At 46.3% G+C, this 14,132-nt stretch overlaps 2 protein-coding genes across 12 annotated transcripts in view; one reads left to right on the top strand and one right to left on the bottom strand.

The window, feature by feature from the left end:
• Window positions 1-14,132, bottom strand: part of PPP2R2C (protein phosphatase 2 regulatory subunit Bgamma) — a 947,578-nt gene that overhangs the window by 568,270 nt on the left and 365,176 nt on the right. The gene's annotated exons all lie outside the window — the stretch shown is intronic.
• TBC1D14 (TBC1 domain family member 14) overlaps window positions 1-14,132 on the top strand; it is a 107,291-nt gene that overhangs the window by 54,658 nt on the left and 38,501 nt on the right. Inside the window, exon 1 of one of the 11 annotated variants that reach the window (XM_025438401.3) lies at window positions 12,307-12,436. The exons of the other annotated variants lie outside the window; for them this stretch is intronic. Within the exon in view, the coding sequence (XP_025294186.1) occupies window positions 12,434-12,436 (3 nt within the window). The 5' untranslated portion in view covers window positions 12,307-12,433. Of the gene's footprint in view, window positions 1-12,306; window positions 12,437-14,132 lie in introns of those variants that run through there. 11 annotated transcript variants of the gene reach the window in all.

A 14,132-nucleotide genomic window follows, 5' to 3' on the forward strand; every position in this document is an offset into this window, starting at 1 on the left:
AAAGAGAGAGTGGGATAAGAGGGGCAGAGGGAGAGAGAGGATCTCAAGCAGGCTCCATGCCCAGCACAGGGCCTGATGCAGGGCTCTATCCCAGGACCCTGAGATCATGACCTGAGCTGAAGTAGAGTCAGACAAATGACTGAGTCACTCAGGAGCCCCTACGAAGAACTTTTTAATGAAAAATAACAACAATAAAAAGCTAACTGGATAGGCTCAGGAGCAGAATGAAGATTATAGTGAAAAGAGTATATGAACATTGAGATAGATCCATAGAGGGACGCCTGGGTGGCTCGGTGGTTTAGCACCTGCCTTTGGCCCAGGGCGTGATCCTGGAGTCCTGGGATTGAGTCCCACATCGAGCTCTTTGCATGGAGCCTGCTCCTTCCTCTGCCTGTGTCTCTGCCTCTCTCTCTCTCTGACTCTCATGAATAAATAAATAAAATCTTTAAAAAAAAAAAAAAAGGAAAAGAAAAATCCATAGAAATGATTCCATCTGAAAATACAGAGCAAAAAGATTGGAGGAAAAAATTGGACAGAGCCTTAGGGGTGGGTGAGACAGTATTAACAGGTCTAACATTTGTGTTGTTGGGGTTTCAGAAGGAGAGGAGACGTGGTGCAGAAAAAAACATACTGGGCTAAATAGTGGCTGGATATGTCTTAAATCTGACAAAAGATATAAACCTACAGATTTGGAGAGGGGAGCTTAGTGAACTCCGCAGAAGGAATCCACAGATTCCTCCACATGAGGAATCCACAGAAGCCTATGCCCAGACACATCATAATCAAATTGCTGGAGAAATAAATACAAAAAATATCTTATAAGCAGGCAGAGGAAATGCATTAGTGGGGAGCAACAATTTGAGGGACTAATTTTTCATATCAGAATCCCATGTTTAAAATTCTGGAAGAAAAGAGTCACAAATACTGTGCAGGGGTGAATGTGCAATAAAGTGCTTTCAGATGAAGGAAAAGTGCGAAAATTTGTGGCTAGCAGATCTAAGTAAGTGAGTTGCTAAAGGAAGTTTTTCAGATGGAAGGATCGTTATACCCAAGGGAGACTTGGAATATTCAGAAGGAAAAACAGCAGAACAATGAGGGTCTAGGTAGATAAAGAAACTGCCCTTCTCCTAGTGAGCTCTTTACCACAGATTCCACTGAAAGCAAACACTAAAACATCGTCTGGGTTGTCAGGGTCTGTAGATGTCACATAAAGAGATGTGATGGTAAGATTGTAAAAAAATTAAATAGACATTATAATCCCTAGATCAACCTCCAAAGTATGTGAAGAAAGAATAAAAAACAAAACAATTCAAATGAAATTCGAAAAAGAGTTAAAAAATGAAATCAAGGCAGGAAAGAGGAAATAGGGGAAGGAAAACCATAAAACAGAGAAGATGGTAAACTGAAACATATCAATAATTATATTAATAGAAATGGTCTGAACACACGAATTCTGTCTGAATGCCTAAACCTGACAGATTGTCAGAACGGGTGAAAAAAATTAAGAAAACCCATATATGTGTTGTCTAAAAGAAACCCACTTTAAATGTCAAATATATAGGTTAAAATGAAAGGATGGGAAAAACTATACCATGGAAGCACTAATCAGAATGAGGATGGAGTATAGTAGCATAAAGAAAAGTAGACTTCAGGGGTACCTCAGGGGTTGGAGCTGGTTAAGCATCTGCCTTCAGCTCAGGTCATGATCTCAGGGTCCTGGGATCAAGTCCTGGATTGGGCTCCCTGCTCAGCAAAGAGCCTCCTTCTCCCTCTGCCTCTCCCTGCCACTCCTCCTGCTTGTATTCTTTCCCTCTTTCTGTCAAATAAAATCTTAAGGAAAAAAAAAAAAAGAAAAGAAAAAGTAGACTTTAGAGCAAGAGAAGTTCCCAAGGATGAGCCAAGACATTACCCAATGAAGACAGAATGACTTTGAATGCATGTATACCCATAACAGCTACAGAATGCATGAAGCTAAAGATGGCCGGTGTGAAACAAGTGCCCAAATCTACAGTTACTACGGAGTGTTGACTTTCTAGACAGTGATCCATAGACTGTGCCAGGACACAGAAGGACTGACCCATCAGTCAGCTAGACTGATGTTTGGAGAACCCTCCGGCCTCCCACAAGAGCACAGCACACGTTCTTGACAAGCATGCACACAACTTTCACCAAGATAGATCATTACCTGTGTTAGAAACTACAAAGTTGGAAGGATTAAAATTATACAAAATAGGTTCTCTAACCACAGTGGAATTAGATCATAAAACTGTGACACAAAGAAAGCAAGAATCTACCCCAAAAACTTGGAAATTAAATAAGCAACATACTTCTAAATAAATCATGGGACAATGAGGAGGTCACAGAGAAAGAAAATCTTTTGAACTGAATTAAAATAGAACATAATAAAATTCATGGAATAAAATGCTTAGAAGGAAATTTATAGCATTAAAGTGCTAATGTTGGAAAAGAACAAAGTTCTACAGTCAATAATCTGATTTTCTACTTTAAAAACCATAAAAGGAGCAAATAAACCCAAAGCAAGCAAAAGGAGGGAAATAATAAACATAAGAGCAGAGATCAATGAAACTGAAAGTGGAAAAATAATAGTGAAACCAAAAACTGGGTCTTTGAAATGATGAACAAAATTGATCAAACTCTATCTAGCAAAACTGACGAAAAGAGAAGTGAACCGAATTATCAGTAAGACAAGTGAAAAAGGCAATAGCACCACAGACCCTGCAGAAATTAAAACAATAATAAGAATGTCATGGATAACTCCACATTCATAAATTTGATAATTTAGATGAAATGGTCCATTTCTTTGAAAATCACAAGTCACCAAAACTCACCCAAGATGAATAGATGACCTGAATCATCCTCTAATTCTTAAAGAAATGGGAATTGTAGTGAAAAACCTTCCAAAAAAAGAAATCTCTAAGCCCAAGGAGTGTCACTGGTGAGTTCTACCAGTATTTAAAGAAAAATAGCACCAATTTTAGAGGAGGCACTATCTCCCGACACATTTTATGAGGCCTGTATCATCCTGATATCAAAGCTAGACAAGGGCAGTACAAAAAAAGCAGACTGCAGACCACTATCCCTAATGAAGACACACATAATCCTCAACGCAGTGTTAACAAGTTGAATCCATTAATACTTAAAAAGAAAAAAAAGGCAATACACCACAACTAAGTGGTGTTTTTGCCAGGAATGCAAGGCTGATTTAGCATTTGAAAATCAGTTGGTGTAATCCATCATACTGACAACCTTGGATGAGTCTCAGGGGTATTATCTGAGTGTAGGAATCTATTCTCAAAAAGTTGACATGCTATACGATTCCATGTGTGTGACACACTTGAAAAGACAGTTGGTGCCAGGCTTGGTGTAGGGTGTGAGTGGCAGGGAGGTAGTTTTGGGGATGCTAGAATTGCTCTGCATCTTTGTGATGGTGGTGGCTGGAAGAAAGTTCTAGAACTATGTGCATCAAAAAAGCTAACTGTTTTAATTAGTTAATTAATTTTTAAGATTTATTTATTCATGAGAGACAGAGAGGCAGAGACACAGGCAGAGGGAGAAGCAGACTCCACGCAGGGAGCCCGATGTGGGACTTGATCCCGGGACTCCAGGATCACGCCCTGGGCCAAAGGCCGCTCTAAACCTCTGAGCCATCCGGGCTGCCCTAACTTTTAATTTAAAAAATAAGGAACAGTGGCTGAATCAATCAGGGCACCTTTGATCCACGTTTTCATTTCTAGGGATTCATCCTAGAGATGAATCAGTATGTAATTAAAATGATGGTTGCATAAGGGTATTGATTGCAGCACAAGAGGTTGGAAGTAAGCCAAATGTCCGGCAGTAGGGAATTGGTTAAATCCTGAAGTGAGGTAAAGTGCAGATCTTAAAAAGCAAAGCAAATAACCATTATTATAGTGTGTTCTATATGAATAAAGATAAATACATATCTTTGTAGATGCAGAGACTCTATCTGGAAGGGATACTTAGGCTGATCATGATAGACTTGCTTAGGAGAGGGCAACGAACTAGGTTTGAACTAGATCGGGAGGAGGGTGACTTACTTTCTTTGTATGCTCTTTTGTACCTTGTGAATTTTGTTCTGTGTGCAGATCTACTCTAAAAAATATTTTTTAAAAATGTGTGCAGGGGGCACCTGACTGGCTCAGTTGGTAGAGCATGCAACTCTTGATCTTAAGGTTGTACCTTCAAACTCCATATCGGGTGTAGAGATTATGTAAAAAAATTAAAAATCTTTTAAAAGAAGAAACCGTTCAAAATATTAAAAATGTGTGCAGAATGATAGAGAATAAATTTGAGGAATTTTGGGGACAGTATGGCAAGATGAAGCCAAGGGTGAGTACGTGTCCCAAAATAGAACCCATGAGGTCTCCTGTAACTTCAGAGGCACACTACAGGTTTGACATTGAGCTTCCCAGTGGCCAGAGCAAAGGGGGATACATTCAACAGCTGTGGCATTCGAGTGTCGGAAGCTGAACTGTTCTGCAAGTTTGGGCTTGTGAAGGTGCTAGGTGGCATGTTGTATGCCACAGGGACATTTTGGTGGAGGGTAAGTCTCTTAGGAGATGATCTCGCAGACATTCAGTCCCCCTTCATTTGTGTTTTAGAGAAGCAGCAGGTTAATTATTTATCAAACTTGTATGCCTTTCTGGATGAGAGGGGAAAGTGGAAGTGATGGGAAGGTTCTGTAAGGGAAATGGCATGGTCATTTAATTGGACTTTTGTGTTTATTCTTCAGATATATTGTCTACCACTATTGTGGTAATGGTTAATTTATTCTGAGAAGTACAGCTCTTTTTACTTCAAGTGCCTTTCACCAATATAAACTGAAATGCCAGCACATAGTGCCTCTTACGGTTTGCTTACTTTTCCTAATGTGGAAGTGATAAATTCTCCGTCTGTCTACCCATGTGGCTCCAAGGAAGAGAGAGGGATTCGGGAAAAGGAACCCACGCGTTAGTTCTCCCACAGATCTTCATGGGGACCTCTGAGAGGCAGGGGTCAGAGGTCTGGGGTTTGGAAAGGCAGTGGGACCACAGAGAGAACTCTGACTGGGATGTGGGGGTCCTGAGTCTGGTCTCGGCTCTGTCATCCACAGTCAGGTGTGTGGCCCTGGGCCATTGACTTCTCCTCAATCTTTGGTTTCCTCCTTTGCAAAGGTCATGTACACCTTGCCTGTGCTTGTGAGGGTCAAGTAGGATGAAGTGTGGGGCACTCCTCAGACAGCGGCTGGCGTCCAGTGGGAGCTCAATAACGGTCAGTGGCTTCTCTTCTTCTGGTCTTCCCTCATGGTTACTATACCTTTGCTCTTGTGGGTGAATTAAAAAAAAAAAAAAAAAAAGAAAGAAAAAAGAAAAGCTTTGCTGCTGGAATGTTTGGTGTGGTTTGAAAATTGCATTTGGCAAAATCAGCCTTGGATTCCATCTGAAATGGCTTAAAAGATTTTTTTTCCAAATTATAAAAATAATTTATGAAAAACCCAAATGATCGATGGTAGGTAGAGTAAAACAGGAATGCTGTCTTCACCCCAAGACTTCTAGCCCCTCTTGGTGGGAGTCTCTGACAGGTAGTGCCCACCCTCCCAGACTACATACATACAAGTTTCACCTACATAAATACAGTTATTACAGAATCAGAGGCCATGTGAGTCGGTACGCACATACCAGGTACTCAGAAAATTGGAACAAGTAACCAACTCGAAGGTGCGGTAAGCTATTAGCTGGAGAGCACTGCCCATTTCCTGAAGCCAATTTCCCACTGACCTTGGGCTCTGGCAGTAGTGTCTGTAGTCTGGTGCCTGTCATGTAACTGGAACCAGAAAGATGCCTTTCATGGTACCAGCTGAATGGAGGGTAGCTTCCTAGAAAGACCCAGATGGATGGATGGCCCTTGGGAGCTTTCAAATACTTCTGCCCTTCTCCAGGTAGTTTAATGTGTTGATATGAAAACAGTGATGACCAAAGAACGATGCTCTTTCATTGATCTAATTCCCAGTGGAATACTGAGTTTTTTGTTTTTGTTTTTGTTTATTTTTTTCAAGTATTTTGTAATCTCTCAAACTCTGTTGGAGCAGCAGGAGAGATACTTCCTCTAGCCTTTTGCAGAGGCTGATGGGCCCAGGTCTGAATGACTTGTTTTATTTTTATTTTTTTTTAAGATTTCGTTTATTTATTTGAGAGTGAGAGAGAGAGCATACAAGCAGGGCAAGGGGCAGAGGGAATGTGAGAACCAGATTCCCCACCAAACAGGGAGCCTGATGCTGGATTTGATCCCAGGACCCTGGAATCATGACCTGAGCCAAAGGCAGACACTTAACCAACTGACCCACCTTAGATGTCCTGACTTGTTTTAGGTGTCCAGTGTAGAATACAGAGCCCAGTGCACTGTGCTTCTTCATAGATGGCTGTGTAGGACTCAGAGACCTCAGATTGTGGAGGGGGCGAGGCAGTTTCCACATTCCTTGTGTGCGGCTTGTCTAGCTTGAACTCCGAGTGTTACTTTTTAAAAAACATCGGGATCCCTGGGTGGCGCAGCGATTTGGCGCCTGCCTTTGGCCCAGGGTGTGATCCTGGAGACCCGGGATCGAATCCCACGTCGGGCTCCCGGTGCATGGAGCCTGCTTCTCCCTCTGCCTGTGTCTCTGCCTCCCTCTCTCTCTCTCTGTGTGACTATCATAAAAAAAATAAAATAAAATAAAAAACATCTTTGTCAGTGTGGAAGCACTTTGGATGGGGCCTTGGCATTGGCGCTAAAAACTACCCATGATGTTCCCGGAGGTCATAGGCAAGTGCTGCATTTGTTCCTTGGTCTTACACCTGTGTCCCATCGCTAATGTGGCCTAAGGCCCGTGAAAGGAGCACTGTTGTAGGAAATTGAAACCTTAGTTCAGAGGCAGCACATCAGAGAAGTTGGCAGTAAGAGGCTCTGGAGTCCAATGACCTGGGTTCAGATCCTGCCTTGCCATCTGCTGCCTACCCAAAGAGGCCACTCAGAGCTTCAGGGGCTGTGTCTGGTGACAAGGAGGCCGGGGAATGGATGATGCTGGCACTGCCTGAGTTAGTGTCATGGGGCTGCTATAACAAAGTGTCAGAGACTTGGCTTGAAACTGCACACATTTATTATCCTATAGCTTTGGAGGTAAGAAGTCTGAAATGCATCTTCCAGGCTAAAATCAAGGTGTTGGCAAGGCTAGTCTTTCTAGAAGCTCTAGGGGAGAGTCTCTTCTTTCCTTTCCAGCTTCTGGAGGCTGCTGGCATTCCTTGGCCTGTGGCTGCCTCACCAACGTCTGTCACTATGGACATGTGGTGTTCCCTTCCGTAGTCCCATCTCCCTCTGCATCCACACTTCAGGACGCATGTGGTCATTTTGATAATCCAGGATAATCTCCCCATCACCTTAATCACATCTGCAAGTCCCTTCTGTCATAGAAGGTAACATTCACAGGTCCTGGGGATTCTGACACGGCTTTATGTGGGAGCCATCACTCAGCCTAGCCCGGTCCCTACCTCTTGGCATCGTTAAGGCTAAATGGGACTCACAGGGTTTTAGCTTAGTGCTCCCTCTAAGATGGTGTTCTGAGCTGAGACATCTTCCCTGCCCTCCCTGCCTGAATGACCACCCACCACACCTGTATTGGTTCTTACTGTCACACTACTCTGGTATTTCCTGTCTTAAGTTCTTGCTCAGTTGTTTGTCACTGCCTGCCTCTCAATCCCTGCTAGACTACAGATTTACGAGAACAAGGTTTGGGGCTTGTTTGCTCGATGATTGCTTTATCTGTGGGGCCTGGAACAGTGCCAAGTTTTAGTGGGTGGTTAATACATGTTTGTTAAGTGGATGAATGAGTGTCAGAATTCAAAACATACTACTTTGTAGATGTTTTTCTTCCTGTTTTTATGAGAACATAGGCATTTTCCCATGTCCTTAAATATTCTTTCATGATCTCATTTTTTACTCACTAAGTCATGGTCTTCTGTATAGCATGATTTACTTAACCAGTCCCCAGGACTGGGAAGTTCTTTCTTCAGTGACCTTTTGATCCCCATGAGATCCAGTGATCTTGAGCAGGGTTGGGTTTGTCAGCATCTGCTAGAATGCTGCATTGAACAAATGAATTAGTCTTACCTCCTTGACCTCAGAGGATAAAGACAATGTTATAGATTAATCAAATAAGCAAATGCCCTGTGCTGGTAGAGATACAAGAAGCCTGGGAATGAACTCTGGTTAACTCCAAAAACTTCAGGAGGAAGGGCTCTTTACTGGTGGATGAGGTGGATATGAGCCACCTAAAGCCACACTGAGATGGAGAAAAGGCTCTGTTAACTTCTGATTTTTGCTTTAAGTTTCAAAATTTAGTAAAAGTCAACCTGTTATCACATGGTATAATATATAGTTAAAACTTTGTGAGTGGTCCTCAATTCTAAAATAATGCAAATGAAACCCGTTAAAGTCACTTGCAGGCTACAATCTGCCAGAAGAGATAAGCAGCGGGTTTTGGTAAGCATATTTTAATGCGTATTTAACACATGCTTAACGCATATCTCTCTGGTATTTAAATTTGGTGAGACTGTGGGCTGAGGTTGGCTGATTTCTAACTTGTGTGTGGCCTTAGGTGTTGTAGGAGGTGTGGAGAGCTGAGAACCCACTCATCTGTGAGAACAGAGCTATACAGGGTTAGCCCTCTATGGCTCCAGGAACTGCTTCCAGAAAGCCAGAGGTAACCCCACCGGCCGATCAACTGCCTCTGGGGGCTCTGGAAACCTGGGGGATTTCTTAAGCTCTCCTGTAGTAGAGCAGTTATCAGCTTGCTGGTTGTGAGTGATGCCAGGGCAGGGACTTTGTTCATCTTTATTCCCAGGGCCAAACACCAGAAGTGCTTGGGTGGGTGGATGGATAGGAGGGAAGAAAGGAGGTGGCATGTATTTCATTGGCCTTTGGTGGTGAAGAGACTACCGGAGTCCCCTCTCTGAGAGGTTTCATTGTCCCTTGAGGAAAATGCATCTTAATCATATAATCATGTAATTACAAATGTGATTAGTTCTGGAAGCAAATGGACACTGACACTGGGAGAGAATGACAGGGCCTTGTTCTGGCTCCAGTGGGCAGGGCAGGGGGTGCTTCTGAGCCGGTGGCCATTTATGACAAGATCTGAAGGACAGTCACCAGCCATCACATAGGCTCTTTTGCTTGTGAAGAAAAACTCTAAACCTACAGAAGCATTCCAGGAGGAATTCAGTAAACACTGTATCTGCTCCACTTAGATTGAACAATAGTTGACATTTAACATACTCATTTTAACATGCGTCTTTCTAATTTTATAAAATGGAATCATATGAAAGTAAGTTGCAGGTGTCATGACATCCCTAAATACGTCAGCATACGAGTCTTCAGGGTAGGCATCCTCCAATGTCAACATGTGTTGTTATCGCTCGTAGGAGAATGGTCAGTAATTCCATTTGACTGTGACCATGTCCATGACCGGACCACATGCTGCTTTTCCCCAGTTGCACCAAACTGTTGTTTATGAACCAGAAAGCAATCAGGCTTGTGCATTGCCCTTGGTTATCTGTCCCTTTATTCTCTTGGTATAAAACAATTATTCTGCCATTTTTTTCATGACATTTATCTTTTTCTTCCCTCCCTTCGTCCTTTTCTCCCCTTCTCTTCTCTCCTCTCCTTTTTTCTTCTCTTTCTTTCTTTGACCATGGGTTAAAGATTCATTTAACACGTTGAGAAGATGAATGAGATGGTAAAATTGATTTTTTAAATAAAGATTTTATCTATTTATTCATGAGAGACACAGAAAGAGAGAGAAAGAGAGGCAGAGACACAGGCAGAGGGAGAAGCAGGCTCCATGCAGGGAGCCTGATGTGGGACTCGATCCGGGGACTCCAGGATCACACCCTGGGCCTAAGGTAGATGCTAAACCGCTAAGCCACCCAGGGATCCCTGGTAAAATTGATTCTAAGGACATTTGAAGAGTTAGGTACTTACTGGCATAAAAACAAGAAAAGAACCAGAGTAAGATTGTTAGGTTAGTTTTAAACCAACAGACTGGTGGGGGCAAGGAAATAGAACCTTTGGAGTTGTTTTTTCTATTGGACATAAATCTCCAAGTTAGTGTATCACTTCACATTTTCTAGGCTCTAATGAAGTCATAAATAGCTTGGGCACATTCTCCTGGAGGACTGAATAAACTTCTGGTGGTTGTGTAAAAAGTACCCAGGTACGAATTGAAAGGACACCTCACCCCCCAATGCTTTTATCTTACAAAATGTTTTTAAAAGATTTTATTCATGAGAGACACAGAGAGAGGTAGAAACATAGACAGAGGGAGAAGCAGGCTCCCTGCAAGGAGCCTGATGTGGGACTCGACTCTAGAACCCCAGGATCACGACCTGAGCCAAAGGTGAAGGCTCAACTACTGAGCCACTCAGGTGCCCCGTCTTCCAAATTTTGAGTTATTTCTCTTAAGGCTTTTCCTAATCTATCCAGAATCTCTCCCCTTTTATCCTTCTGTTATTTTTTTTAAAAGATTTTATTTATTTATTTGTTTGAGAGAGAATGAGCATGTGAGAGAGAGAGAGAGAGAGAGAGAGCGCGCTGGGGGGAGCATGAGCAGGGGGAGGGGCAGAGGGAGTGGCAGACTCCCCGCTGAGCAGGGATTCCAGTAGAGGACTCCATCCCAGGACCCTGAGATCCTGACCTGAGCTGAAGGCAGCTGCTTAACTCACTGAGCCACCTAGGTGCCTGCTTCGGTTACTTTCTGAAAACAGCTTTATTGAAGTGCAATTACCATAAAATTCCTCATTGTACATGTTCAGTGATTTTTAGGAAATTTATGCAGTTGTGCAGCTATCAGTGAATGCACTGCAGTATTAGGATGTTTTCCTCATTCCAGAAAGTTCCTTCATGGCTGCTGGCAGTGGGTCTCCACTCACTCCTCAAGCTCCAGGCAAACACTAATTTGCTTTCTCTCCAGAGATTTGCCTTTTCAAGAAACTTCATAGAAATGGAATCTTTAAGATTATCTTTGATGCGGCATCTTTCACTTTGGGTCATGTTTTGGGGTTCACCTGCATAGTAGCCTGTGTCCATGGTGCCTTCTGGTCCATTGGGTGTCCTCAGCTAATGCGTGCTCACATTATGAATATTTGCAATTAGTCTCTTTGTGGATGGATGCTTTCTTTTTCTTAGGCAGGTTCCCAGGAGTGTGGTGGGTGCACACAGAATTGTGAGGAACTGCCAGATTCTCTTCCAAAATGGCTATACCTGCCAGTGACCTACGGCAGTTCCCATTTCTGCGCGTACTTCCCAATACTCCTTCTCCATCTTTTTGAGTATAGTCTGGTAGATAGCATAGGCTTCTTCCAAGTGAAGTTTCTGGTGGCAATTTGGGAATGCTTTTCTCTGGAAAACCAGCTGGAGAAAGCCTGGTCCTCCTAGACCAGGGACGTGTGAATTTACATTCCAGGGGTCTTGAGTTCTCTCAGAGTTTTTCGGCCCTTGGACGGTGGACCCATGGGCGGCCCCGTAATAATTTTGGTGCTGAGCAGATTTTTAAAGATTTTTATAAATCGCGATATAATTTACACACAATGGGAAATGCACTCTCATATCTTGAGATGCACTCTCAGATCTTGGAGATGTCAGTGGTGTCACCCTGCACAGGTTCTAATGCCCCTTCCAGCCACCCCCCAGGAATAAATAGTCCTTGGGTCTTCATCAGGATGGGTTTTGTGTGCACCCTGACGTTTGGATTGAACGAGTCTCCTTGCAGAAAACAGATGAGCAACAATATAGAGAATAAGAATTGTTCATAGCCCAGTACCCAGAGCTTAGCGGTGTGAACATTTTATGTAGCTCCTTTTGGTAATAGGTTTATTTAAGGAATCGTGATGGAGCAGAGCTCTGCCGTGTGTTTGATGTTCCGCTGCGTCCTCAGGAGAGCACGCATTTCCCAGCGCGATGCTGCCTGCCGCGCCGAGGACACTGCGGAGCGTCCCGGGGGTCCCTCGGGGCGGGGCTCCCCGGCGGCGGCGGCGGGCGTGCACCCGAGGGTGGGCCGTGCAGTGCAGCCCTGCAGTGCAGCCGCCGCGGCGAGGGAGCCGGGCCCGCCCCGCCCCGCCCCGCGCCCCGCCCCGCCCCGCGCCCCGCCCCGCCCCGCGCCCCGCCCCCCCCGCCCCCCGCGGGCCAGGCCTGACGCGCCGACACGGAGCGCGCGATCGGCGGCGAGGCATCTGCGCGCCACTGAGCGGCCTGCCGCCCCCGCCCCCGCCCGCGCCCCCGCCCGCGCCCGCGCCCGCGCCGCGGAGCCGCCGCCCGAGGCCCCCGGAGCTGCCCGCCGAGCCCGCCCGGGCATGGAGCCGCCGGCCGCGCGTCCCTGAGCCCCGCGGCGTTCATGGTGAGTGCGGCCAGCCCGCCCGCCGGCGGCGCCCGCGTGGGTGTGCCTTGCACACGGCTGCTTGCACGCGGCCACCGTGCTGCCTGCGCGCCTCCCTGCAGCCTTTGTGTGTGCCGCGGGGTCCCCCGCCCCGGGGTCGGCGGTAGCGGGGCGCCCGGGGGGCGAGGGGGCGAGGGGGCGGAGGGGGGAGCCGCACGGCCCGGTCCTGCTCGGTGTCCCGCTGCGGGCACTGCAGCCTGGTCTCGGATTCGGGCCCGGCCCGGCCCCCCTCCCACAGGCCAGGGTGGCCTTGCCCAGGGTCCTGGGGGAAGCCTTTGTGCTGGGGGCGGGCGGGGGCGGGGGAGGCCTGCGCCCTGCACCCTGCACCCTGTCAGCGGCCAGGCTTGCTGAAACCCACGGGTCGGTTTGGATGCATTGCATTCACCAGACCACATGATAACTTTTGTGTTCTACGTGCCTTGTAAGGAACCCAGCAATTACAAGAGGTTCCCGACAGTTGCTTTCCCAGACGCCCTTTCCGGTAAGGTGGAGCATGCTGTCTGAGAAGGTGCTGCAGGGTGAGCACACCCAGAGGTTCGCAGGGGCCTCCCTCCTGTGAGGTCAGGCCGCGGTGGTCACCCGGATGGTCTCCTGGAAGGCTGAGCACTGCTGAGACCTGTGCCCCCCTCCCCCCAGAACTACTTGTGACTGTGTGTGAAGCCAGCTGTGGCCCCCCAGGCACTTCACTGTCAGTTTTCCCCAGGGCCCTGCTGAGTACCCGTCCTAGTGGGAAATACGGAGAAGGGTGACTGTTGGGTAACACGACAATGGAAATAATTCCCAGCTGCTTTCTGGGCACCTGCGGTGGCTGTCTCACAGGAAGGGCGAAGGAACATGCTCAAGGTCATGCTGCTGGTGGTGGTAGTTGAGGAGGTGATGGTTGAGACCCTGGCCTGCTGCCATCCTGGCGCTTCCCCAGTGCTGCCTGGGTCCTGCGCCTGTGTAGGTGTGGCTGCTGGAGGGCCGTGGACGATGGGTCATGTGGGTCATGTGAGTACCCGGTGTGATGACCCCCCACGCTTTGTTGCCCTTGTACTTTAGCACTGTCTGTCTTACTGGAAAAGGCTAGTATTGCAACTGTATACAGTTAACTCAAGAACCAAAGCACGGGTTTGGACTGATGGCCCATTCTCTTTCCAGCTAGCGAAGATTTCCAGGCAGCCAGGGCTTCCATCGCTGGCTGCACTCATCCATCTAGTGCTGCAGGTGACGTGGACGACCCCTCCTGCTGTCCTACCAGGAATATTTTCTTTTCATCCATTCAGAAGCTTTATTATTTTCTTGTTCTCTTAAAACAAATTGTCGAGGTCATCTTTTGTTTTTCCATTTTAATGGTGAGTTACACACTTCCTCAGGAGTCTGTCACCCTTGTCCTCACCCTCAGCACTGTTCACATCACACACAGGATGTGGATCCTGCCATGGGATGCATCTAGCAGGCTCAGCACGCCTCACACAGTCTACTTGCCAGCTCTGGACTGAGTCCAGCTCTTCTCTCTTGGGGCTTGTCCCACCAGCTCTAGGTAGCTTGTCGAGACCATAAAATCTAAAGCCAAGCACTTCTGACTCAGTGTCACTCCCCACGTAACATGCTCGTCCTAACCCACAAATCAGCCTGTTCACATGTGTCTCTTGGCGACTGCTTGTGCTCTCAGGGT

This window comes from Canis lupus, chromosome 3 (genome assembly GCF_003254725.2).
Source record: "Canis lupus dingo isolate Sandy chromosome 3, ASM325472v2, whole genome shotgun sequence".
NCBI lineage: Eukaryota > Metazoa > Chordata > Mammalia > Carnivora > Canidae > Canis > Canis lupus.